Source organism: Gekko japonicus, unplaced genomic scaffold, assembly GCF_001447785.1.
Source record: "Gekko japonicus isolate JY-2015 unplaced genomic scaffold, Gekko_japonicus_V1.1 scaffold2658, whole genome shotgun sequence".
Lineage (NCBI taxonomy): Eukaryota > Metazoa > Chordata > Lepidosauria > Squamata > Gekkonidae > Gekko > Gekko japonicus.
Window position 1 is genome coordinate 13,963 of NW_015173216.1, and position 26,143 is coordinate 40,105.

Sequence of the window (26,143 nt, forward strand, 5' to 3'; positions counted from 1 at the left end):
CCCCCTAGGATGCTTCCTTCTTCATCCACACAAATAACAGAAGCTGTCTAGGATGGCGGAGCTGGCACAAAGAGGAGAACCAATACATTGACCTTGGATCAGCAGGACCTGGACATAGTCCTGGGACCCACTTCCCAAGGGCTGGACATCTATGTTTAGATCAACAGAAACGAACACCACCAAACGAACTTTCGTATGGGTTTTACAATGAACATTCGTATGGGTTTTACAATGAACATTCGTATGGGTTTTACAATGAACATTCGTATGGGTTTTACAATGAACATTCGTATGGGTTTTAACCGCTGGTACTGTGAAAGCACAGTAGCCCTGAAGGGTTACTCCCGCGCTCATGTTTCCTGTAAACATAAAATATCAAACCTACGCAGGAACCCAAAAAATGAGAGTCATGCATTCTCCCCCCCCACCCCGTCAGGTTCCAAGACAGTAACTTTAACCGTCAATTCGATTTCTCTATCGTTTCTAGTCTCCCCTCAAAATCCATAAGAATGAACCCATTTTTAGAGGGGGCAGCTCGATCTGGAACAGAAGACTTATCCGTTAGGTTCTGTACAGGAGGGACCATATTGTTCCCAGCTCAAGAGACCAGCTAGATGTCTCCCTCTAGTTTAACAGGATGAGTAAAGGTTCTCTAGGATGGCAAGAACAATTATATAGCCATCATCAAGACTGCTGGAGTCCAAAAAGACAAAACACCAGAGTCCTAAGCGGGCCCATCCTATCCCTTGCAGCTAATGTAAGCCTCCGGCCTTGAAACCCGGATCTCAGAAAATTAAAACCACAAGGAAACGTCGTAAAATGCTATTGCATAGGATGTCGTAAAATGCTATTGCATAGGACGGGGAGAATTGCCTTGAGTGGTTAGCGCTGGGCACTGTGTCCCTTACTCCCGTATGCACCTTGGTTCAGAGGAACACCCCCTGCAAGAATACCCCTGCAGCCATCAATGGCGGCTCCTGAACTCACTTCAAGCTCCCTTTCCCCCCCAACAGCACTCCTTTTCAACTTCTCTTTCAATTCTGAATTGAGAGAAAAAGTGGATTCATGGGTAGTTATTAAAGGGGGGAGGAGGCTAGAGATAGTGAAAGGATAGAGAACTTTTGTTACCCAAACAGTCCTCACCTCTTTGCTCCATTGTGGCCTACTCAGTGGAAAAGAGTGGGGGGGGGGTGGACGACAAAACGAAAACCCTGCGTGTACAAACGCCCAAGCTTCCTTCTAACTTGGCTGTTCTTGAAGCGATTTCTTCGAGCAGATGTTCCCAGTCCCACGGGCACTTTCTTCCCCTCCACCAACACTTCTCCTACATGAACGCCAGATTGCAATGCTTCTGTTCTTTTGATCTGCAGGGAGCGCGAGAGAAAGAAATCCCACACTTCTCTCTTGGCAGTGGCGTAGGTGGGCTTATACCCCCCCAGCCCGTTCACTCTTTCTTGTGTGTGTCCCCCACCGCCCACCCACCCTAGTGCTGACATCAATGCCGAACTCTGTTCACCTCCCCGCCCCTTCGTTTCCCCTCTAGGTGCCTTTCTTCCCCTCCTCGCCCCTTTCTTTCCCCTCTAGGTGCCTTCCTCCCACCCCAAAGCCTTTCAGATTTCAGAATTCCCTCCACCTCTATTAGGGTTTGCCAGTCCGCCTTCAGGATAGCCTTTGTCTTCTAGTTCGCAGGAGGGCTGTGATATTTCTCTACCCGCCCCACATGCCTCCCCGCACTTCCTCCCTCCTCCTGGCTGTCAACACTATATTTGGAAAGGAAACCTCTTCACGCGCGCAAGATAACAACCGGCTGACAATGACAAGAGACACACTCAAAAAACAGGGGAGGTGGGGGAAGCCACGGGTGACTGGCTCCGCTTTCTCCGGCGAGGCAAAAACAGGTTCCCCCCCCCCCATGGTTGTCACTGGCTCATCAGAGGTGACAGAAAATAAAGGGAGAGGGGGAGAGAGACACCCACACTAGGTCCACAGCAGGCCCCCTCCAGGGAACGAGGAGGCCAGCTTGACGGAGGGCGGACCACAAACCGCCGCAGCGGTTCATACGTGCAAATCCCCCGTTGGCTGCAAGTTCGCTGCATTCCTTTTGCCACCCACTCGACTCCCAGAGCCTGTCATTTTCCAGGAATTCCTCCCCCCCTTCCCCGTACGCTTTCTTCCCACATCTTACCCACCCACTCCCATCAACCAAAGGGGGGAGGTCGCATTGGGTGGGGAAGGGGGGAAAGCAAAAGGCTTTTACAGGTAATTGGATGTAATTTGCCATTCTCCCCCCCCTTTTGTACTGCCTCGGTGAAGCTGGGGTGCTCCTGCAGAGGAGAGAGGTTTAGAAGGGTGGTTAGCGGGAACCAGGCAGTCTGTAGGTTTGCCCACACAAGCGCCGCTGAGGAGATTCGATCTTGACATTCTTCTTTTTTTTCTTTTCTTCAGTGCTCCTATTATAGGGGGGGAATCATTTCACATCATGCCTAAGGCAGTCATTTTTACCTCTGAAAAAGGAGGTGTTAAATGCCTGAAAAGATCAAATTGGCAGTCGTTTTTTTTACACCCACTGCTGGGGAAGGGGTGTGGGGCTGACAAGAGAAAAGCCAAGATAGTCACAGGCCGGGTTCTCTGGTACTTCAGTCCTGCCCTGAGGAAAATAAATGTTGGGGGTTTTTTGGGTCAGATTTCCAGTCATGGGATAGCCGCCTGCAGCTTCCAAAACGTTTATTTCAGCGTTTTGAGGGCTGTTTATTTCCTTCATTTATGGCTTGCCTTTCTCACCGAGATATACTGCCCTCCTGCTACCACGCCAGGATCGTGCGCAAAAAAAATGAGGAACAAAAACTGAAGAAGAAATCAAAAGGACGTTTCCCCCCAGGAACTGCTCCATGACCAAGTCATTCCCTATTACTCTTCTCCGGATTCATGTCGTTTCTTTTTATTAACGTAAACGGCAACATTAAAAAAATTAGATCCTATCAAAAAGCGCACATTGAGAAGCTTTATCTTGGAACTTATTGTTCCAAAAAGTTACAAACACTCAGACTATTTTTTAACAAAATTATCCAACTGGGTATCGAACGAATTCTTAGGTTTACGTGTATATCTGTGCAACTGTGCAGCCACCAAGTAGCTTCTGACTTAAGAATGTAAGAACATAAGAGAAGCCATGTTGGATCAGGCCAATGACCCATCCGGTCCAACACACTGGGTGCGTTCAGACGGGGGCTTTCTGCCGGCATAAACTGCACCGGTTGGAACCATTTTGCGGTTCCCATAGATGAATGCCCGGTCACACGCTGCGGGCGTCGGCGAGTTTTTTTAATATATACACAGCTTGAGCATGTGCATAGGCAGCCATTCACAGAATGGCGATCTTTGCGCATGCTCAAAAAAAACCCATTACATTTAAACTTTAAAGGTAAGGACTTACCTTTAAAGTTTAAAGCCCAACCTGGTCTCCCTGTAGTCCCGGACTCCTCCGGATAGGTGAAGTAAGGGCTTCTTTTTTAAAAAAACAAACGCTCAGGGCGAAGCTTCGCCCGAGCACATATTGCTTAGTTTTTTTTTTAAATGGCGGGGGAAAGCCGGAAGCCTCAGGCTTCCGACGGAAATGGCTGTGCAACGGTGGAGAGCGATCAGACGCTGGGGTACAGCGTTTACAACCGTTGCACTCAGTTTACCACCACTTGGGATCTAGTGGCAGAGTGCAATGGTGTAAAGGGCTTTACACCGGTTAGGGACAGGAGGCAGATGTTCGTTGTGTGAACGCCGGTGAGTACACCGGTTGGAACCGGCACCCTAACCGATGTAAAGCCCCCGTCTGAACGCACCCTCTGTGTCACACACTGGCCAAAACCCAGGTGCCATCAGGAGACCCACCAGTGGGGCCAGAACTCCAGAAGCCCTCCCACAGTTGCTGACTAAGCAACAAAAATTCAGAGTATTTTCAGGTTTAGGGGGTGACAGTGGGAGGGCTTCTTGAGTTCTGGCCCTGCTGGTGGATCTCCTGATACCGTCTGGGTTTTGGCCACTGCGTGACACAGAGTGTTGGACTGGATAAGCCACTGGCCCAATCCAACATGGCTTCTCTATCTTCTTATGTCTGGGGCAATGATGCTCTGTCTTCTTGGTGCTTGGGGGGGCAGCTATGGGAGGGCTTCTAGAGTTCCGGCCTAGCTGGTGGACCTCCTGATGGCCCCTGGGTTTTGGCCATTGTGTGACACAGAGTGTTGGACTGGATGGGCCATGGGCCTGATCCAACATGGCTTCTCATGTGTTCTTAAGAGCAGAGGTTCATCAGTAGCTATTAACCAGAAGGTACAGATGGAACACTCTATCTGGGGCAGTGATGCTCTGTATTCTTGGTGCTTGGAGGGCAACAGTGGGAGGGCTTCTGGAGTTCTGTCCCTGCTGGTGGACCTCCTATGATGGCCCCTGGATTTTGGCCACTGTGTGACACAGACTGGGGGCCACTGACCTGATTCAACATGTACTTATTTTCTTTGAAAGCCAGTGTGGTGTAGTGGTTAAAGTGTCAGACTAGAATCTACGTAAACCCAGGTCCGAATCCCCACTCTGCCATAGAAGCTCGCTGGGTGACTTTGGGCCAGCCAGACACTCTCAGCCTAACCTACCTCACAGGGTTGTTGTGAGGATAAAATGCAGGAGAGGGGAAGGACGTAAGCGCCTTCAGTTTTTCATCAGAACAGAACCAAAGCGTTCAGGGCGGTGGGAGAACGAAATATCTAAACCCCATTTATTCCCAAGTATCCAAGTATTAAAAACCATTTTATTTCCTCCCAGAGACTGGTGCAGAAGATACTGGGGGGGGGGGGGGGGGGGGAGTTTGAACAAGAACAAAATGATCAAACATAAGAAAGACTAGCTGCCTGCCTGTAAAAAAAAGAAAAAGTGTATGCATTTGGATCTATTTCAACACGGGTAAATAATGACAAGCTATTGAAAAATACCACCAGGTCAAAATGTGTATGTGCGAAGGCCGTCAAATTGCAGCCAACGCATATCAACCCCAAAGGGTTTTTAAGGGAAAGATTAAACAAAGGTGGTTTGCCACTGCCTTCCTCTGCGGAGTCTTCTTTGGTGGTCTCCCACCCCTGTTTAGCTGCCAAGATCTGACAAGACTGGGCTATACTATACCATTTCCACATCTCCTATTAGCAACATACTGGCGGCTGATCAAAACTTGGAGTACGGCTACAGCAAATGCAATCTGGGGGTGGGGCAACAGTGGGAGGGCTTCTAGTGTCCTGGCCCCACTGCTGGACCTCCTGATGGTCCCTGGTATTTTTGGCTACTGTGTGACCGAGTGTTGGACTGGATGGGCCATTGGTCTGATCCAACACTGGCTTCTTGTTGTGTCCGCTGACTGCCACCAGGGGCCAGCGAACTCCCCAGAGCTTGACTCTGGGAGAACAATGAGGACTAGGATCCTAGTCCTTCCACTGGGGAACCAATGGGAACCGTGGCGGGAGATTCAAACCCACCAACGGGACCCAGGGGTGTGGCCCCAAGGATGTATATAGTTGGCCAGCCGGCCGTTAGTATCTCTCTCTTGTTGTGTACTAATAAAGCGTGCATTGGACCATGCCGGTTTGCGTCCTTCATTCATGCGGCTAACCCACTACACAATACTTCTCCTATGTTCTTATGAGACACGAGGCCTGTCCCGGGCCAGTCACGGTTCTCTCAGGACTCTCTCAGCCCCACCTGCCTCCAAGGTGCCTGTTGTGGGGAGAGGAAGGGAAGGCCATTGTCAGACACTTTGAGACACGAGGCCTGCTGGGTGACCTTGGGCCAGTCACGGTTCTCTCAGACCTCTCTCAGCCCCACCTGCCTCACAAGGTGCCTGTTGTGGGGAGAGGAAGGGAAGGCGATTGTCAACCACAAGGTATAGACAGGATCTCTTAGTCTGGGGCAAGTGATGCTCTGTATTCTTGGTGCTGGGAGGGGGCAACAGTGGGAGGGCTTCTGGTGTCCTGGCCCCACTGGTGGACCTCCAGATGGCACCTGGTATTTCGGCACTTTGTGACAGAGTGTTGGACTGGATGGGCCTTTGGCCTGATCTAACACTGGCTTCTCTTATGTCCTTATGTTCTTATCCCAGAAACAAATCTGAGGGTTTTTTTTAAAAAAGAACACATGCTTGTGAAGATCAAAACATTTTGTGGGGTAGGGCGGGGTATAAATTGAATTTTTATACACACACACACACACACACACAGGGGTCATTTCCTGCAGGAGCGCACAGGAGCAGAGCTCCGGCAGTAAAGAGCCCAGGGGGCGGGCACATGCAACAAGCCCTACCCCCTGCTCCCAGCAGCCCCCAGTCAGAGCAAGAAGCAGCCAGGTAAGTTGCAGCCCCCTGGTCCAAAACAGTCCAGTGGAACCTTTAAGACCAAGTTTTATTCAGATACAAGCTCTCCCTCCTCTGCGAGGGCAGATCTGCACGTCGTCGTCCCCCAATAGCTAGCAATCCAAAACAGTCCAGTGGAGCCTGAGCGGTGGGTGTTGCCTTCTGACACACTTCCGGTGATGTCAGGGTGTGTGGCATATGCAAATGAGTTATGCTAATGAGTTATGCTAATGAGCTCCTGTACCTCTTTTTCTACGAAATGACCCGTGTTTGTGTGTTTATTTTATTTATTTTCCAGATGTTTTGTAACCCAACTGTATAAGTGCAAAAATACTAATCCCAGTAGAACTACCACGCTTGAATAGCATTACATTCCGCCTTAATCTTTCTGTAACAGCATAAAGCAACAGAACCAGCAAAAAGCACCCCCCCTCCCCACCCCCAACACGTTTTTAACCAGACTTCTGAGAACTTTCCACGTCTTACTTTATTTAAACACATTTTTAGAGCTCACCAATCCCCTCCCCCCCCAGCAGCTCAAGGCAGGTGTGAAGAACGATTAATTGATCACATAAAAGCATGTTTCCCCCTTAGAAAATTAAAATTGCATGGTGAAAGAGGATTTTCCACCAGAACAGACCATGTATTCAAATGCTAACCCAACTGGAAATCTACGCCAGCAGAGGGAATTCATCTCCGCAGCAAAATAAGGACTGCTTGGCTGCCTCACATACCGGATGCCCCCAACACAAAGGCTGCCCACCCGCTTTCAATGTCCGATTGGCATTAGTCGAAATTATGTTATCAGTCATAAACGATCGTTTCATTGTAGCGTAGCATACAGCTACACCGGCAGGCTGCAAAAACACCTTCTTTTTAATAGCTACAAGAGTAAAAATCCAGGAGAGGAGGAAGGTTTTATGGATTTTTATACTATTAATTTAAAAATTGCAACTGGCTGCAAAGCGGAGAAAAGATGCCTTCCATAAGAAGAAGAGTTGGTTTTATACCCTGTGCTTCACTACCCAAAGGAGTCTGGGAGACCTCCGAGGAATACAAGAGGCATGCCACAGAGGCAGGCAATGGCTAACCACCTCTGAATGTCATAAGAGCATCAGAAGAGCCCTACTAGATCAGACTAATGGTCCATCTAGTCCAGCATCCTATCTCACACAGGGGCCAGCCAGTTCCTCTGGAGGGCCGACAACAGGGCATAGAGGCAGAGGCCTTCCTAAGAACATCAGAAGAGCCCTGCTGGATGAGACCAGTGGTCCATCTCGTCCAGCATCCCGTCTCACACAGGGGTCAACCAGTTCCTCTGGAGGGCCGACAACAGGGCATAGAGGCAGAGGCCTTCCTAAGAACATCAGAAGAGCCCTGCTGGATGAGACCAGTGGTCCATCTCGTCCAGCATCCCGTCTCACACAGGGGTCAACCAGTTCCTCTGGAGGGCCGACAACAGGGCATAGAGGCAGAGGCCTTCCTAAGAACATCAGAAGAGCCCTGCTGGATGAGACCAGTGGTCCATCTCGTCCAGCATCCCGTCTCACACAGGGGTCAACCAGTTCCTCTGGAGGGCCGACAACAGGGCATAGAGGCAGAGGCCTTCCTAAGAACATCAGAAGAGCCCTGCTGGATGAGACCAGTGGTCCATCTCGTCCAGCATCCCGTCTCACACAGGGGTCAACCAGTTCCTCTGGAGGGCCGACAACAGGGCATAGAGGCAGAGGCCTTCCTAAGAACATCAGAAGAGCCCTGCTGGATGAGACCAGTGGTCCATCTCGTCCAGCATCCCGTCTCACACAGGGGTCAACCAGTTCCTCTGGAGGGCCGACAACAGGGCATAGAGGCAGAGGCCTTCCTAAGAACATCAGAAGAGCCCTGCTGGATGAGACCAGTGGTCCATCTCGTCCAGCATCCCGTCTCACACAGGGGTCAACCAGTTCCTCTGGAGGGCCGACAACAGGGCATAGAGGCAGAGGCCTTCCTAAGAACATCAGAAGAGCCCTGCTGGATGAGACCAGTGGTCCATCTCGTCCAGCATCCCGTCTCACACAGGGGTCAACCAGTTCCTCTGGAGGGCCGACAACAGGGCATAGAGGCAGAGGCCTTCCTAAGAACATCAGAAGAGCCCTGCTGGATGAGACCAGTGGTCCATCTCGTCCAGCATCCCGTCTCACACAGGGGTCAACCAGTTCCTCTGGAGGGCCGACAACAGGGCATAGAGGCAGAGGCCTTCCTAAGAACATCAGAAGAGCCCTGCTGGATGAGACCAGTGGTCCATCTCGTCCAGCATCCCGTCTCACACAGGGGTCAACCAGTTCCTCTGGAGGGCCGACAACAGGGCATAGAGGCAGAGGCCTTCCTAAGAACATCAGAAAAGCCCTGCTGGATCAGACCAGTGGTCCATCTAGTCCAGCATCCTGTCTCATATGGGGGCTGACCAGTTCGTCTGGCAGCCAACACTGACAGTGCACAGAGGCTGTGGCCTTCCTAAGAAGAGCCCTGCTGGATAAGACCAATAGTCCATCTAGTCCAGGGTTGTGACACAGAGGCCGGCAACGGTAAACCATCTCTTGCCTTGAAAACCCTACGGGGTGGCCATATGTCGGCTGTACCTTGACAGTGCCTTTCACCACCACATAGCAGAGTTCCCCATGTGCTTTCTGTTTTTACTCATCCTCTCTGAAGTCAAAACAAAAAAAAATATGTCTGAATACCGGAACACCGTTCCCTAATGGCCCGGAGTTCCATTAGACAGGAAAGACCTCTCCCAAATGTGCTTTCTGTATGTTGTTGCATGTGCTTAGGAAGAGCTGAACAAAGAAACAACAGTCCTCGGGGTAATCTGAAAAGAGTGCGCTTGTTTCACCCACGCAGCAAGTAAAATAGTTTATGTTAGGGTCCCATGCTGCTCCGCGAGGAACAGGACTTCCATCTAAGCAACTGTTTAATTTAACAAGACATGCAAAAATAAAACCCAACAATGAGACAGATTCCTCAAAGCAAAACCACTGAAAGACCAGAAAATCGTATTGGAATCCATGATTAGTGACACGGCATTCATTTACTTTTCAGGAGCAGACTTAAGAACATAAGAGAACATAAGAGACACCAATGTTGGATCAGGCCAAAGGCCCATCCAGTCCAACACTCTTGATCAACTCCTAATGACAAAGGGATCAGATATAACAACCACTTCACTAATTTTATTTCCCAGATAGGTAGCATGTTCTGTCAGCTATGACCAAAATAACTAATAATCTAGCGGGGGTCTATTTCTATTTGGGATGGGCCATGGCTCAGGGGAAGAGCCTCTGCTTGGCATGCAGAAGGTCCCAGGTTCAATCCCCGGCATCTCCAGTTAAAAAACGACCAGGTAGTAGGTGATGGGAAAGACCTCTCAGGCCAAGACCCTGGAGAGCCGCTGCAAGCATGGACGGCTTCACGAGGGAATCAGATAAGCATATGGAGCAGAGGTCCATCAGTGGCTATTAGCCACAAGGTATAGGTAGGAACTCTCAGTCTGGGGCAGGTGATGCTCTGTATTCTTGGTGCTTGGGGGGGCAACAGTGGGAGGGCTTCTAGTGTCCTTCTGGCCCCACTGGTGGACCTCCTGATGGCCCCTGGTATTTTTGGCCACCGTGTGACACAGTGTTGGACTAGATGGGCCATTGGTCTGATCCGACATGGGCTTCTCTGATGTTCTTATGAGTAGACAATGCTGACCTTGATGGGACTCATGCTCTGATTCACTACAAGCAGACCCATAGCCAGGATTTTGTGGCTTGGGGGGCAATCTTTTTCCCTGGTGGGGCTGAAGTCCTCAGTGCAGAAAGAAAAGCCATTTAGCCAATAGAAAGCTGTTACCAGGATAGATCTCTAAACTGCAAGCTGTCAACCACTTTAGATGACAGTTCTCAGCCGCTGCAAGTTAATCACTTCTGCCAGCTTAAGCAACTGTTCTGATAACAAGCCAGCAGGTGAAGTGATCCGTGCTTGCAGCCACCACCACCTCCTGTGGCAATGAATTCCAGGTGTTAATCACTCTTTGGGTGAAGAAGGACTTCCTTTTAGCCATTCTAACCTGACTGCTCAGCAATTTCATGGAGCGCCCACGAGTTCTTGTATTGTGAGAAAGGGAGAAAAGGACTTCCTTCTCTACCTGCTCTATCTCATGCATCATCTTGTAAACCTCGATCATGTCACCCCTCAGCCGTCGTTTCTCCAAGCTAAAGAGCCCCAAGCGCTCTAACCTTTCTTCATAGGGAAAGTGTTCCAACCCTTTTATCATTCGAGTTGCCCTTTTCTGCACTTTTTCCAACGCTATAATATCCTTTCTGAGGTGCGGTGACCAGAATTGCACACAGTACTCCAAATGAGGTTGCACCATCGATTTATATAGGGACATTATGATACTGGCTGATTTGTTTTCAGTTCCCTTCCTAATAATCCCCAGCATAGCGTTGGCCTTTTTTATTGCAGTCACACCCTCTGTGTTGAACCGGGATTTAGAGGCCAACAAACTTCTGATTCCACAACCTTCTTTTCCCTGCTCTTCTAATCATCCTGTTGTTGGACTCTCAAAATAAGTTTTCATTCTGGATGCATGATGTTTTAAGGGTGGGTGTGTGCGCGCGCATGTCAGCTGCTCTTTAAATGATGCGTTAACAGATATGACACACCAGCCATTTTTTGCAATTGCATTTGAACAGAAAAAAAGTTAAAATACAATACCTCTATCTTAATTCTCTTTGGAGACAGCTCATCCCTTTCTCCACATTTAGACCTAGGAGATGAAAAAAAATACATTTTTAATCAATTTATGGCCACAGTTCAGGAAAAAATATTTTGAAAAATCCTTGCCTCCAAGGGAGAAGTTCAGTAAACCAAATTCCTGGGCTGATTTCGCACTAGAGCTGCCTCAATGTTGCACCGCCGTTTGCCCCGATACTATTGGTCAATTTCACACCCGAAGCCGCGGGGCTGCATTTGACCCGCGGCTTCGCTCGATTTCCTCCGCAGTTTCGTGATCCTCAAAAAACAGGATCACGAAATTGCGGGGGAAATCGGGCGAAGCCACGAGTCAAAATGCAGCCCTGCAGCTTCGGGTGTGAAATTGACCAATAGTATCGGGGCAAACGGCGGCGCAACATAGAGGCAGCTCTAGTGCGAAATCAGCCCTGGTTTAACGCTTGGTTTTAACACACTTTCAAAAGCATGAATGCACCCAATACGTGTACTTCACAACATGTGGCTCTGATGCGCCTGTCCAGGAGCGAAGATCACACCGAGAGGCCCTCCTGACTCTCCCACCAATGAAAGAAGCCCATTTGGTGGGTACACAAGACAGGGCCTTTTCAGTGGCAGCCCCACGATCATGGAACAACCTCCCTGGCCCCTCCCTTTTGATCTTTAGGAGGCAGTTGGAAATAGTTTTATTTAGGACTGCATGTGGTTACATTTACTAGCAGTCCTGAGTTGTGATTTCAAATTCTGGGTTTTATGTTCTTAAGTGTAATTTATGTTGTATATTTTACCTATGTTCTAAGCCACCCTGAGCTCCATGGGGAACAAAGGTGGCCTTTCCCCACATATACCTCCAAGCAGTGTTCCCGCTAAGCTGAGTGAGTGTGAGCTAGCTCACAGTTTTTTAGCCTCCGGCTCACACATTTTTGTCTCCGCTCAGGAAGGAGGGCTCCAGAGCAAACTGATTTATGCAGTAGCCAAATCACTCGCTCACAACTTTAATGCCAGTAGTTCACAAAGTTGAATTTTTGCTCACAAAACCACACAGCTTAGAGGGAACATTGCCTCCAAAAGCACTTCGGTCGGGGACCCAACACCGCTTGGTGATTCCAGGCCCCCGGGAGGCAAAGCTTGCTGCGACCAGGGCCAGATCCATCTTAGTGGCGGCCCCTACCTGGTGGAACAAGCTCCTGGAGGAGATCAGGGCCCTGCGGGACCTTATGCAGTTCCGTAGGGCCTGCAAGACGGAGCTCTTCCGCCAGGCTTTCACATAGGGGCCACCGCCGCCGCCACCACCAATGGTGGCGATAACATCGGGATTAGGAAACGGCCTTGGAAGTTCCGCCATGAATTGTATGGCACTGACATTGTGGGATTGGCTTGGACTATCTACTGGACGGTATCACCCCCAAGGGAAGGATCTAAGGAAATGACTGATGCCATCAAAACCACTCAAAGACCATCTTGTTTACAGAAAGCACTTTATTATTGTTATTGTTACTGTTATTATTCATAATTTTATTGTTTTATCTGGTTTTATGTATGGGCTTATGCCCCTTGTAAGCCACCCTGAGCCCGCTCGCGGGGAGGGCGGGGTAAAAATGCCAAAATAAATAAATAAAATTTAAAAATAAACATTTTATATAAATGCATATCAGTGGCTCAATCTTTTCAACTCAGGAAAAGGGGGAGAGCAGTCGTGCAAATTGTATGTCCTTACAGCCACAACAAAGGTTATATTATAGACATACTGAGAAAGCAGAAATAGTTCTGCTTCCCTGCAATCCCTCGGGACCTTTCGGCCTACGTGCAAACCAGATTTCTGAAAGTCAGACCTGACCAAGGAACGAAAACGGAAAGACATTTCTAATACTCCACAGTTAAACAATCAGGTTGCTAAAACCGTGGTGCTTACTTGGTGGTCCGGTAAGTATACTTGTACGTAACTTCTCGAGAGATTTGCCGCGCCAGTGCAAAGAGCTCGTCCCGCCGGGTCAACAAGGCGTTATCCTTCGCACACAACTGGGCAGCCGCTTCATTAACAGTGAGCTAAAAGCAGAAGACAAGAGAGGTTTTGTTGCCTTTACTGGACGCACAGAGATCTAAATGGCTGCAGGAAGGTATTGCAACTTGCAGAGCACTAGCGAAGATGCACACAGAGAATTCTCCTTGTGTCCTGAGACGTTTGCTAATGTGACACTCAAGAGTTACCATCACAAACATTTATAGTGAAAGGACATATTGTGCATACAAAAAAATTGTACTGTTGCAAACTATCTTTATGCTAAAATCCCCTTTGAACCAAACTAGCACTAAGCCGTAGCCGCTAACCAGAGACAGGCAGTTTTATTTAAAAGCAAAGAATCTTGTTTTTTTAAAATGTACTGCACATAACAAAGGATGGCACAGCTGGTGTAAACTAGGGATGGACATAAACCCAAAAATTCCAGTTTGATTCCAGCGAACTGAATCCCAAACCGAATTCCAAACCAAGCAAAAAAATCCTAAACCAAACTGGCCAGTTCGGGTCCCCCTTTCTCAGAAAGGGGGGGGGGGAATAACCCGGGAAGGGTTAAACGGCTGATGGACAGACCCCACTGTTAGGTTTAAATGGCTGCCAGCCATTTCAGTGAACAGCTTCACTTCCCCCACTTCCAGCCATTTCAGCCTAACAGCAGGGCGGGTGCACTCGTCCGCTGTTAGGATGAAACGGCCCGAACAGCCAAATTGGGCAGAAGTCCAGAAAATGTTAGGGGAAGGTACCTTCTCTAATCATCAGTTCAGGGGGCTACGGACCAGGCCAAATTCATGCCAAATGTCGGCTCATGAACTGGTTCGTGCCCATCCCTAGTCTAAACATCGCAGAGAAACTTCAGAACATCGTGAATAGTGGGAGATGTCAAATCCAGCCCTTTGCGATGAAATCTTCAAAAAGGAACAGCAAGCATCCACTGGCCGTCTCTCTGCTTAAAAGTAGCCCACCTTTGAATATAGTTTCCACCTTTAGGGACTCCGGGGGGGGGGGGGCTATCACTAGAAGTTTTTAGGAGGTGCTGCAAGGCCATTATGGCAGGGATCGACAACATGGTGCTCGTGGGTGCCATGGAACCCATCAATACCATTCCTAGTGCCCACCAGGGGATGCCAGCCTCCAGGTGGGACCCTGGGGAATCTCCCAGAATTACAGCTCATCTCCAGACTACAGAGATCAGTTCCCCTGGAGAAAAGGAGTGCTTCGGAGGGTGGACTCTACGGCATTGTACCCCCACTGAGGTCCCTGTCCTTCCCAGGGTCCATCCCCAAATCTCCACGAGTTTCACAAACCAGATGTGGCAACCCTACCCCCCATCCCCCATTGGCAGCCAGGGGGACCTGGCAACCAATGCTCCCTCTAAGCTGTGGAGTCTTGTGAGCAAAAATGCTACATTGTAAGCTGTTGACATCAAAGTTGTGAGCGAGCGATCTGGCTTCTGCATGAATTAGTTTGCTCTGGAGCCATCCTTCCTGAGCTAAGACAAAAAAATGTGTGAGCCGGAGGCTAAAAAACGGTGAACTGGCTCACACTAACTCAGCTTAGAGGGAACACTGCTGGCAGCGCTATACCAGCCAAGTGTCTTTAGAAAGTGGGTGAGCCCAGATGGAGCTTTTGCCCGGCAAGGATTCTGATTGGCTGCGCAGATTTTTAAGAACGTTGCTTTTGGCAGCATCTGCCACCACAGCACAAGGGTCTTCACCGTGTGACTGAAGATTAAGTTGTGTCAGCCATTTTGTGGTTGGCTCTGCCTTCCGTAAAGCCGATCTGTAGCAGCCATTTTGTGTCTGCACCCACCACACAGTATCGGAATTCCAAAGGTGCCGGCAGGCTCCAAAAGGCTGGGGGACGCTTGCGCTAGGGCTTTTACTGGGGTGAAGGCCACGGGCATTTGGGACGGGGAGAAGGGCACCATTGGGCTTTTTAATGTAATTTATATGTTCTACTTTTGAATTTGTAAGGTGCCTCTTTATTTTAGAAAATTACTAGGATGCCTCTCCAGGGAACGTGCCCAAGGCAGCTTACCAAAGAAAACATGATAAAACAGCAGCAGAGGAACATTAAGAAAATCCAGCATTAAAAACCCATTCCAAGCACAAAACCACAAAGGAAAGGTAGGATATACGCAGGGGTCATTTCCTGCAGGAGCGCAGCTCCGGCAGTAAAGAGCCCAGGGGGCGGGCACATGTAACAAGCCCCACCCCCTGCTCTCAGCAGCCTTCAGTCAGAGCAAGAAGCAGCCAGGTAACTTGCAGAGGCCCCCCCCCCCCAAAACAGTCCAGTGGCACCTTTAAGACCAAGTTTTATTCAGGTACAAGCTCTCTCTCCTCTGTGAGGACAGATCTGCACGTCCTCCCCCCCCCCCAATAGCTAGCAATCCAAAAGAGTCCAGTGGAGCCTGAGCGGTGGGTGTTGCCTTCTGACACACTTCCGGTGATGTCAGGGGGTGTGGCATATGCAAATAAGGTATGCTAATGAGCTCCTGAACCTCTTTTTCTACGAAATGACCCCTGGATATACGTAGTTTAGTACACAAATCGAATGATCTACAGGTGCCACACACAATCCAATCTTAAGCACAAGGGAATCTGTCTCAGTTAGAACTGCCACCAAGAGTTCAGCCATGGCAAAAATGGCAAATTTCTTTCCACGTAATACACCCAAGGAATTTTGGTCAAAATAATAACATCCTCTAATGGTCTCAAGTTCCTCGGCATGCTTTGACACATCTTTACCTTGACAATGAACATTACCCAACAGATCTTCACAAATGAAGCAAAAGAAAGGCAAACTTCCCAGAAATTTTGAAAGCATGGGGGAGGGGAATAATTTCCCAGCTTTTTCCATCCAGAAAAAAAAGCAGACATTCAGGGGGAAATTTAAATATAGAATCATAGAGTTGGAAGGGACCTCCAGGGTCATCTAGTCCAACCCCCTGCACAATGCACGAAGTTCACAAATACCACACCAACAAATTCACAAATACCAAACTCGCAGTGACCGCTGTTCCACGCCCAGATGACCAAAAACCTCCAGGATCCCTGGCCAAACCGGCCTGGAGAAAAATGGCTTCCTGACCCCAAAGTAGCAATCGGTACTTCCCTGAGCATATCAGCATGTAAGATGGGGCCACAAGAACTAAGCACTGAGGCAACCCTTCCTGCCCTCCCTCTTATGATCTGCCCAAGTTCACAGAATCCACATTGCTGTCAGATGGCCATCTGGCCTCTGTCTGAAAACCTCCCAAGAAGGAGAGCCCACCACCTCCCGAGGTAGCCTGTTCCACTGAGGAACCGCACTGACTGTCAGGAAGTTCTTCCTAATGTTTAGCCGAAAATTCCTTTGATTTAACTGCAACCCGTTGGTCCTGGTCCGACCTTCGGGGGCAACAGATAACAACTCCGCACCATCATCTATTGGACAGCCCTTCAAGTACTTGAAGATGGTTATCCTATCACCTCTCAGTCATATCCCCTCCAGGCCAAACATTCCCTGCTCCTTCAGCCTTTCCTCACAGGACTTGGTCTCCAGACCACCATCTGCCTTGCCCTCCCCTGGACAGGTTCCAGCATGTCTCTATCCTTCTTAAATTGTGGTGCCCCAAACTGAACACAGTACTGTAGGGGAGGTCTAACCAGAGCAGAGTAAAGCAGCAGTATCACTTTGTGTGATCTGGCCCCACTGGTGGACCTCCTGATGGCACTGGTATTTCTGGCCACTGTGTGATACAGTGTTGGACTGGATGGGCCTTTGGCCTGGTCCAACATTGGCATCTCTTATGTTCTTATGACACTATACTTCTATCGATACAACCCAAAATCGCATTTGTATATATGTATATTTGTATATACAATACAGAGTTTCCTAGACGTATCTTTAGGGTTGCCAACCTCCAGGTCGTGGCTGGAGATCCCCTGAGAGAGATCAGTTTACCTGGAGAAAATGGCCACTGTGGAAGATGAACTCTATGGTATTATACCCGTTGAAGCCCCTCCCCTTCCCAAACCCCACCCTCCTCAGGCTCCACCCCCAAAATCTCCAAGTATCTTCCAACCCTACTTATCTTACTTCTTTAATGCCGTAACACGCAACATTTACAGGTTACTTTCTATATTAACTTGTACTATTCAGCATATACTGGAATTTAAAGATATGAGAAACTGCAACTATACCAAATACTTGAGAGAGAGCTTCAGACTGTGGCAACTCAATGCTACTTTAGCACACGTCTTAACTTGTGTGATCTGAGAGGTTGAAATTTGAAAGCAAAACGTTTACACTGAAGAAAAGAAAAATTATTTGGACAGAAAGTTTCACCGTTTCAACAGGCCTCGCAGCGTACACGGATATTAAGTTCAACTCCGTAACACTGAAAACACTGAAATCTTTAATAATGTTGTTATGTACTGACAACATAACATGAATCGCTCAATACACTTCCCATGTTAAGCTTCGAGCCGGCCAAGGCTCCGACAGTACGAACAATCTATTGGTCGCTTCAAAACAGCGACCAATCACAGAAGAGCTGTTCCCTGAGCGGGAAGGACACTGATTCGTCTTTATCTATGCAATCTGATTGGTTGTTATGTAAATAGTAGGCGTGGCTATATTAGCCCGGTATGTTTAAAAGGAGCCCAGCTCCAATGTTAAGTTGTTCTGATTTCTGAATGCGTTTGTGTGCTTGTTCGAATAAAGCTGAATCACTTGCTGAAATCACTCTACGGGTCTTGTTAGTGCGATCTAACAAATGTATTATCAAACACATTACAGAATATTAATTGCGACCTCAACTATTCACATTGAAACAGTCCTTGAAGATATGTTCTGCCTGCCTGTGGTGTGCATCTCTCCCCGAGGGGGGGGGCGGTGGGGCTACTGGAGTCAGAAGAACGGACTGTGAGGTGCCATAACATAGAACGAAATGGAAGAAAAAACACCAGTTCCAAAATTTAAGTGGACCAAAATCTCAACTGTGGGCTAGGAATTCTCTCGCTATAAAATTTTATACAGGGGCAGAATTTCCAAGGTTTGAACCAAAGTGATTCCTCCCAAGATTCAAGCAACTGCCCTCGGGAACTTGGTTCTGTTGGTTCCTTGTCAGCTTCTAGTAAAGAGGACGGTAGTCTACAAACTATCCTACCGGTTTTTTTAAAAACATGAGAATTTTAAGTAACTTAAATTCCCATGGTCAAACACCTCAGCCTAAATTCAAAACCTATTTCCATGCAAAACAAACAGCTTTTCCCCCACAACCACAGAACCTAGTTTTTGCTCTCAGTTAATGATCAAATGAACTCGGCACAAACCGGCATCCCTCAAAAAGTTGGCTACTCTGCTGTTTAAAAAGTTGCCAATGTGAAGATACAACGTGCTTGTGTAAAGTGCCATCAATTCACAACCAACTTAAGATGACCCCAGCAAGGGGCTTTCAAGGTAAGTGAGAAGCAGAGGTGGTTTCCTCTGCAAAGCCTTCCTTGGTGGTCTCCCATCCAAGTACCAACCCTGCTTAGCTTCTGAGATCTGAGAAGCAGAGGTGGTTGGCCCATCCAGGTACCAACTCTGCTTAGCTTCCAAGATCTGAGAAGCAGAGGTGTTTGCCACTGCCTTCCTCTGCAGAGTCTTCCTTGGTGGTCTCCCATCCAAGTACCAACCCTGCTTAGCTTCCGAGATCTGAGAAGCAGAGGTGGTTTGCCATTGCCTTCCTCTGCAGAGCCTTCCTTGGTGGTCTCCCATTCAAGTACCAACCCCTGCTTAGCTTCCGAGATCTGAGAAGCAGAGGTGGTTTGCCATTGGCTTCCTCTGCAGAGCCTTCCTTGGTGGTCTCCCATCCAAGTACCAACCCTGCTTAGCTTCCAAAATCTGAGAAGCAGAGGTGGTTTGCCATTGGCTTCCTCTGCAGAGCCTTCCTTGGTGGTCTCCCATCCAAGTACCAACCCTGTTTAGCTTCAAAGATCTGAGAAGCAGAGGTGGTTTGCCACTGCCTTCCTCTGCAGAGCCTTCCTTGGTGGTCTCCCATCCAAGTACCAACCCTGCTTAGCTTCCGTGATCTGATATGACCGAGCTATACCATGCCATCTACCCACCTGAAGATACAATAGCAATCCAAGAATGCTCGACATGCAGTGACTATCTCGTCCCATCTTTCAACCATTTCAGTGCTTATGCACCAAATCTATATTAGTCATACGATGCAAGATCGGTGATTCCTCTAAAAATGCATATCTAACGAGCTTTTTTAAAACCCACAAGTTGGGCTTGACCACAGACTTTAGAAAGAAAGAAAAGGCACCAGCTGAGCTTTGCCATTTGAAATTAATCCAAACGCACCAGTTTGCAACCAAATTGGGCTGCAGCCCCACAAATATATGAGGACGCATCTGTCACTTTCAACAGGTTTAAGGATGTTCAACTGGATGCAACTGTTGTGGTGCCTGTTCCCCCCTCCCCTTCTTCTTGCATTTCCCAAAAGGAGACTGTAACGATTCCTTGTTTATATGTGGGTGTGTCTTTAAAAGTTTGGATGCATAGCTGTATGAAAGTCTAGTGTGGTTGAAACAGGCAAGTGGTGTGATTGGTGAGTGACAGAGAGGGGGAGGGGTTTTGGAAGTGATGCTGTGTGGATGATATTAATGTCTGTCAAGAGTGACAGTTAGTGAGATGACTGTGGAGAAAGACAGTTAAGGCAGTTAAGTTCTGTCTCGGAGGGAAGGAGACTTATCCCTGTGAAGCAGTCTTGTGTGATATAAGAGTTATGAGTTAAATATTTGTGTGTGAAAGGAGAGACATTCAGTTCTGTGTTATAGGAGTTACAAGTGAAAGCTGAGAGTCTAGGAAAAAGTACAGTGAAAAGTGTTACAAAGTTGCTTGAAACCTCCCTGTCAGTAAAGGAGAATGATTTGTTCAAATCATTCCCAGTACTGTTTACATTGTTTACCCTCGCATTTATGCTTTCTTTAAATAAATCCTATTTCCTTCAAGTATACCAGCTCAGTAAAGAATCCTTCCCAGGAACCACATAGTACCTCGAATGCCTAAAACCCTCTATCCACCTACCCTGTTATTGAAATAGTAAAGCATAAAGGTTTGGAAAGCCTTATAAATTTCCTGGTGGCAGCCGGATTACCCAGTAGAGAAAAACATAAAGAACACTTTTAAAGGGAAACCAGACCTCCCCAAATAAGGGGTCGTCACAGAGACCTTTCACTAGTGTCCTCCAAGCTGCAAGGGGAAAATAAAATCTTGCAAAATTGCCAAAGGAAGAAATGCTGGTTCAGGGATGGATCCCGACAACTTTACTGCCAGGGAAAAAGCAAGGAGGCATCCTCCTCTTTGACCACACCAAAAAAGGCTGTGCTGAGAATCATGGGATTAACACATGGGATTAACACAAAGAGTGATTAACACATGGAACTCACTGCCACAGGAGGTGGTGGCGGCTACAAGCATGGAAGGCTTCAAGAGGGAATTGAATAAACATATGGAGCAGAGGTCCATCAGTGGCTATTAGCCACAAGGCAAGAAATTGCAAGTAGATAAATAGGTACCGCTTCAGTGGGAAAATGACAGCGTTCCGTGCGCCACGGTGTCTAGTCATGCCGGCCACATGACCATGGAAACGTCTTCGGACAGCGCTGGCTCTTTGGCTTGGAAACGCATCCCTAGAGTCGGATTTGACTGGCTTTCAAGCAAGGGAAACCTTTACCTTTACTATAGATAGGAACTCTCAGTCTGGGGGCAAGTGATGCTCTGTATTCTTGGTGCTTGGGGGGCTCAACAGTGGGAGGACTCCTAGTGTTCTGGCCCCACTGCTGGACCACCTGATGGCACCTGGTATTTTTGAATTCAGAACCTAAAAAGGTTAGTCAAGGATAGAAGAGGGCCAACTCTAAAAATCATACAAAAATATACATATATTTATTACACACAAATTAAAATAACAAAGAAGGGCCCATTCATACCTCACAAACAAATATATATATACAAACATACAAGACCTAATGCGTTTCGGCCTTTACAGGCCTTCCTCAGAGGTCTAATACACATAGAACATATAGGCTGATATATTCTTCTAAGATATAAGGATTGTTTAACCCTGAATCTACTATATAGGCTCAACATTTTTTTGGATCAACACTGCTTTTAACTTAAGGAACCTTCATTGGGAACAGTTGGCTGTACAATCTTAGAAGAATATATAGTAGACCAGAGAGAAGGACTACTGGACATGTGATTACACTGGAGGCTTCATTTGTATTTTTGTATTTCTCTTCCTTTCCCAGTGGCTATACTTTGGAACAATTGATCTCTGGTCTTTATTGCATATTTTGGATATGTATGATTGCCTATATTTTTATATATCAGCCTATATGTTCTATATGTATTAGACCTCTGAGGAAGGCCTGTAAAGGCCGAAACGCATTAGGTCTACTTCATTAGCCCTTGTATGTTTGTATATATATATTTGTTTGTGAGGTATGAATGGGCCCTTCTTTGTTATTTTAATTTGTGTGTAATAAATATATGTATATTTTTGTATGATTTTTAGAGTTGGCCCTCTTCTATCCTTGACTAACCTTTTTAGGTTCTGAATTCTAAGTTTTAAGTTCAGTTTTTTCCCCCTTTTCCCTTTCTGACCTGGTATTTTTGGCCACTGTGTGACAGAGTGTTGGACTTGATGGGCCATTGGCCTGATCCAACATTGGCTTCTCTTATGTTCTTATGTTCTTCTCTAAATGCACAAAAGCCACATGGGACGGTGGCCACAGCATAGAGGTAGATCAAGATGAATGGCAACTGATAATGAAGCTCAAGACAATGCGTCCACCTTCAAATGGTCCTGGTTCTGAACTCTGCCACTAGATTATTTCAGCACTGCTTTTGTTCTTAACTCTAGAACTGGCTGATGTTTGTACAAAGGCAAGGGTTTTTTGTTTTGTCTCTCGGATTTTGTTCGGTTGGGTTTATCCTCAGTCTTGCAATAGCATTGTTATGTGCTTTTGGGGGGGTGAATTATAATAAACACAAAGTTTAAAAAAAAAAAGGCAATACGTTCTCCTGGACTGAATTGAGACCTAGGTTTCCTGTCTCATTACTGATGGGGATTGCCCAATAGGTCTGCATACCCATCAACTTGGTTATGTATTTTATATTATTATATGCTTCCTGTGTGCAACTCTGCCATACAATAATAATACCAATGCTGATTTCTCCACGCCTACTACCCCTCTGCATATCACACCAATCACGCCTACTATTGTCATTCACCTGCTATTGCCATTTGCCTGCTAACGTCATTCAGCATCTGAAATCACTCTTAGATATAATGGACTCACATTCTAGCTGTATCTGAAGAAGTGCGCGGTGACTCACGAAAGCTCACACCCTGCCTCAAATCTAGTTAGTCTTTAAGGTGCTACTGAACTCTTTCTCTTTTCTACTGTAGCACGGCGGGAAATTGGGTGAGACTGGGGGGAAAAGATGGCTGGATCCAACCCTATGTTTTTGTATGTATGCTTGTTCAACTAAAGTACTATACTTCAACAAGGCTAACAAAATCATGCCTACTTCCTGTACGACTGTTAGTCTGGATTTGAAAACTACAATGCAAAATACTTCTATACAAGAAATACTTCTAAAGTAGCATTCACATTCAATGCTATCTATACTGACAGGCATTCAATCTAGAACCCCTGGACTAGCTGCAGTCTTCCTCAGGAAACAAGAGTTTCACGCTGGGGCTGTGATGAAGATTAATTACAAAACTCTGTGAGGCAAGGCTGGTTCCAGGTTTTGGACGGCCCCAAGCACAGAATTCCCTGGGCTCCCCTCGCCTCCCCATCAGGCACTCATGTCTTCCTTCCCCTCTATCCACCTGCATGCCTCCCACCTTCCCTTTTCTGCTCACAAGTCCCACTGGTAATTGGTAATGAGAGAGGAGACCTAGATCTCTATTCAGTCCAGGAGGACGCATTGTCTGGAGCTTCATTATCAGTTGCAATCAGTCGCGCTGCCCATACTGATAGCCACCTGCAGCCCTCTCACCAGTGGCACTGCACACTGCATGCATCAGGGAGCATGGGCGCTAGAGAGCCAGGAAGTGAGTGGGCAGGGGATGCTGGCGGCATTGGGCCCCGCCGGAAACCCTGGGCCCTGGCAGCTGCCACACCCCAGAGTATGCTAACGCTGACATCTGCTGGGAGACCTTAGGCCAAACTGTAAACACATCAACCCAACAGGAAAATCACAACGTTGAAACGAAGCAACTGATCTTCACCAATTAACCCCTTTCAAGAGCCATCACTTAACGCACTGCCGGCATCAAACAGAGTGGCAGTTGCCTAGTTGTCCGTTATGAACACGAGGCCAGAGAAGGTGCCTCCGAACATGTCATTTTAAGCGCCGTTTTATTTATGTAACCTGCTTTCTGGAAAAACGATACCTGGTGATTCACATGTGAGATGATGCATTTCTGAAAACCGTACAAGCACAAATAATCTGTTAAAGACTTTCTGACTCGAGAACAGTGATTGACCTGACAAGGCTGGGCAGAGCTGACTGAACGTCTAGAAAATCGGAGATCTGTCAGGAGAGGGAAAAAATAACCTCTCTGACAACTACACCGAACGTGAATGGAGAGAAACGATTCTCGCCCGCATCGTTTTTTTTTACCTCATGAAGGGTGAGATGTTTGCCGTCTTTTCTTTTCGAGTCGAACCGGCCATAGATGGCGCTGTACTTCCTGATCTCCTCCTCTTTGTGAGGGTCCTCATCGCTCATCTCGAAGATGTGGCCCACCATCTTGGCCAGCTTCTTGTTTATTTTCAGCAGTTCTTTCACTTCGTTCAGGTCGCTTTTGGGGAGGGTGGGGACCAGGCGCTCGACGCACTCGGTGACCGACAGCGCCGCCGCCGTGTCCAAGGTTTCCGGGTTTTCCTTTGGTGAGGCTGGAGAGCCAACCTCCGCCGGGGAGAGGCTATGTTCACTCTCGGTGGCGTGGTGGCCGTGCCACAGTCTCTGTTCACTGCCGCTCTGCAGCGGCAGTGCCCCCGCACTGTCCGACTTCCCTGCGCCCACGCTCTGAATGCACGTCGTCGCGGCGCATTTGGGGATCTTCAAGTGAGGCTCGCGCGTATTACTATTCCTTTCATAACTATTGCATGATATTCCCAACCAAGCAGGAGATCCTTCCGGTAACTTATATATTGGAATGCTACTGACCGGTAAGGAAGTAAGAGGCTGGTTAAAAAGGCCTGGATTCGTGACCCAGTCTCTCAAAGCCTTCTGAAGTCTTCGGACGTGAAGCGGTTTGCTAGCCATGCCGACGAGGGCCATGATTTCGAGGAATTCCTCTTCTCCCGCCTCGCATAACTGCTGGACGTCGTCCCCTCCCTGCTGAATAAAGGCATCGAAGTAGAACAAGAGGTTGGCTTTCTGCAGGATTCGATAGAGCTGCAGCTCTCCAAGGGTCCGGGGTAACGCTGTGGCCATTGTGGACGGAACACCCTGAGAAAGCAGGAAGAGAGGAACAAAATGAATATCAATTTTCAGGCGGGTTTCCGATGCCAACGTTCGTTCCAAACGTTTGTTGGGTTTCGATGGAGAGGGAGGCTTCCTCACAAACAGGGGACTTTTCTTTGGATTATTACAGAGGGGGCCAAACTTGCTCAATTTAAGAGCCACACAGAATAAACGTCAGAGGTCTGAGAGCCGCAAGACATGAACAAGTATTGCACACACAAATATGAGAATTTGCTTTTTATTAACATTAAATGAGACTGCCAGAAATAAAAGGGGTAAAAACAGATATTGATAATGATATTGAATTATATTGATTTGTTTTCTAATGATATTTATTTGTCTAAGAGAGAAAAGAGAGAGAGGTGGAAAGAAGGAATGAAAGAGGTGGAAAGAAAGAGAGAGAAGCAAAGAAAGCAAATAGATGGGAGAGAAGGGGGAAGGAAGAGAGGGAGGGAGGGAGAAAAAGTATATCTCCCCTTCGCTTCCCCAGCTACCCTGCCGGGAGCCACACAATATACGCGAAAGAGCCACATGTGGCTCCCGAGCCACAGATTGGCCACCCCTGGATTATTATTTGGTTATTTATAATCCACCTTTCTCACTGAGAATCAAGGCAGATTACATAGAGTTAAGACAAGTCTCATTAACAGGATGGGGCATGCCATGAACAATACAATAGGGTTTGAACTACAAGAATCTGAAGGGAAACAGAAATCTCAAACAGAGCTGAAACGAAGCATGAGAGGGGAGCCAGCCCCAAAATCACAGAACGGAATAATAGAATCACAGAGTGGGAAGGGGCCATAGAGGCCACCTAGTCCAACCCCCCCCCCCCGGTCAATGCAGGATCAACCTAAAGCATTCCTGACAACTGTTCATCCAGCCGCTGCTTGAAGACTGCCAGTGAGAGGAGCTTATTACCTCCCTAGGCAGCCGATTCCTCAGTTGAACTACTCCTACTGTAAAAAAAATAAATTCCCTAATATCCAGCCGGTATCTTTCAGCCCATAATTTAAACCCGTTACTGTGAGTCCTGTTGTCTGCTGCCAACAGGAACAGCTCTGTGCCCTCCTCAAAGTGACGGCCTTTCAAATATTTCAAGAACATGTCCCCCCTCAACCTCCTCTTCTCCAGAATGAAAATTCCCAAATCCCTCAACCTTTCCCCCATAGGGCTTGGTCTCCCAACCCTAGATCACCCTCGCCGCTCTTCTGCACCCAAATCCATTTTGTCCACATCTATTTTGAAGTGGGGCTTCAAATTTTTTAATTTAGGAGCCAGACTCCTTTTCCCATCTTCGGGGTTCTCTATTACAATGACTACAGGTTCTAATCATTGCTACCACAAAACCCTACCCCCATCCTCTTTTCACCCATTTCACATTTTTTTAATTCAATGACGACGTTTCCGCATAGACGTTCACTACAAGGAGGAAAAAAAAAACCAGCCTCTAATCTTAACAGAGTTTC

General features: G+C 47.6%; 1 protein-coding gene across 1 annotated transcript in view; it reads right to left on the reverse strand.

Moving 5' to 3' along the window:
* The window catches only part of NAB1 (NGFI-A binding protein 1), a gene marked incomplete at its 3' end in the record, with an annotated part of 29,084 nt that extends 4,428 nt beyond the window's left edge, over positions 1 to 24,656 (reverse strand). The window contains exons 1-3 of the mRNA XM_015422702.1: positions 23,826 to 24,656; positions 13,041 to 13,174; positions 11,114 to 11,165 (exon numbers count right to left, since the gene is read on the reverse strand). Coding sequence (XP_015278188.1) covers positions 11,114 to 11,165; positions 13,041 to 13,174; positions 23,826 to 24,644 — 1,005 coding nt within the window. The remainder of the gene's footprint in view (positions 1 to 11,113; positions 11,166 to 13,040; positions 13,175 to 23,825) is intronic.
* Between the last annotated feature and the right edge of the window lie 1,487 nt (positions 24,657 to 26,143).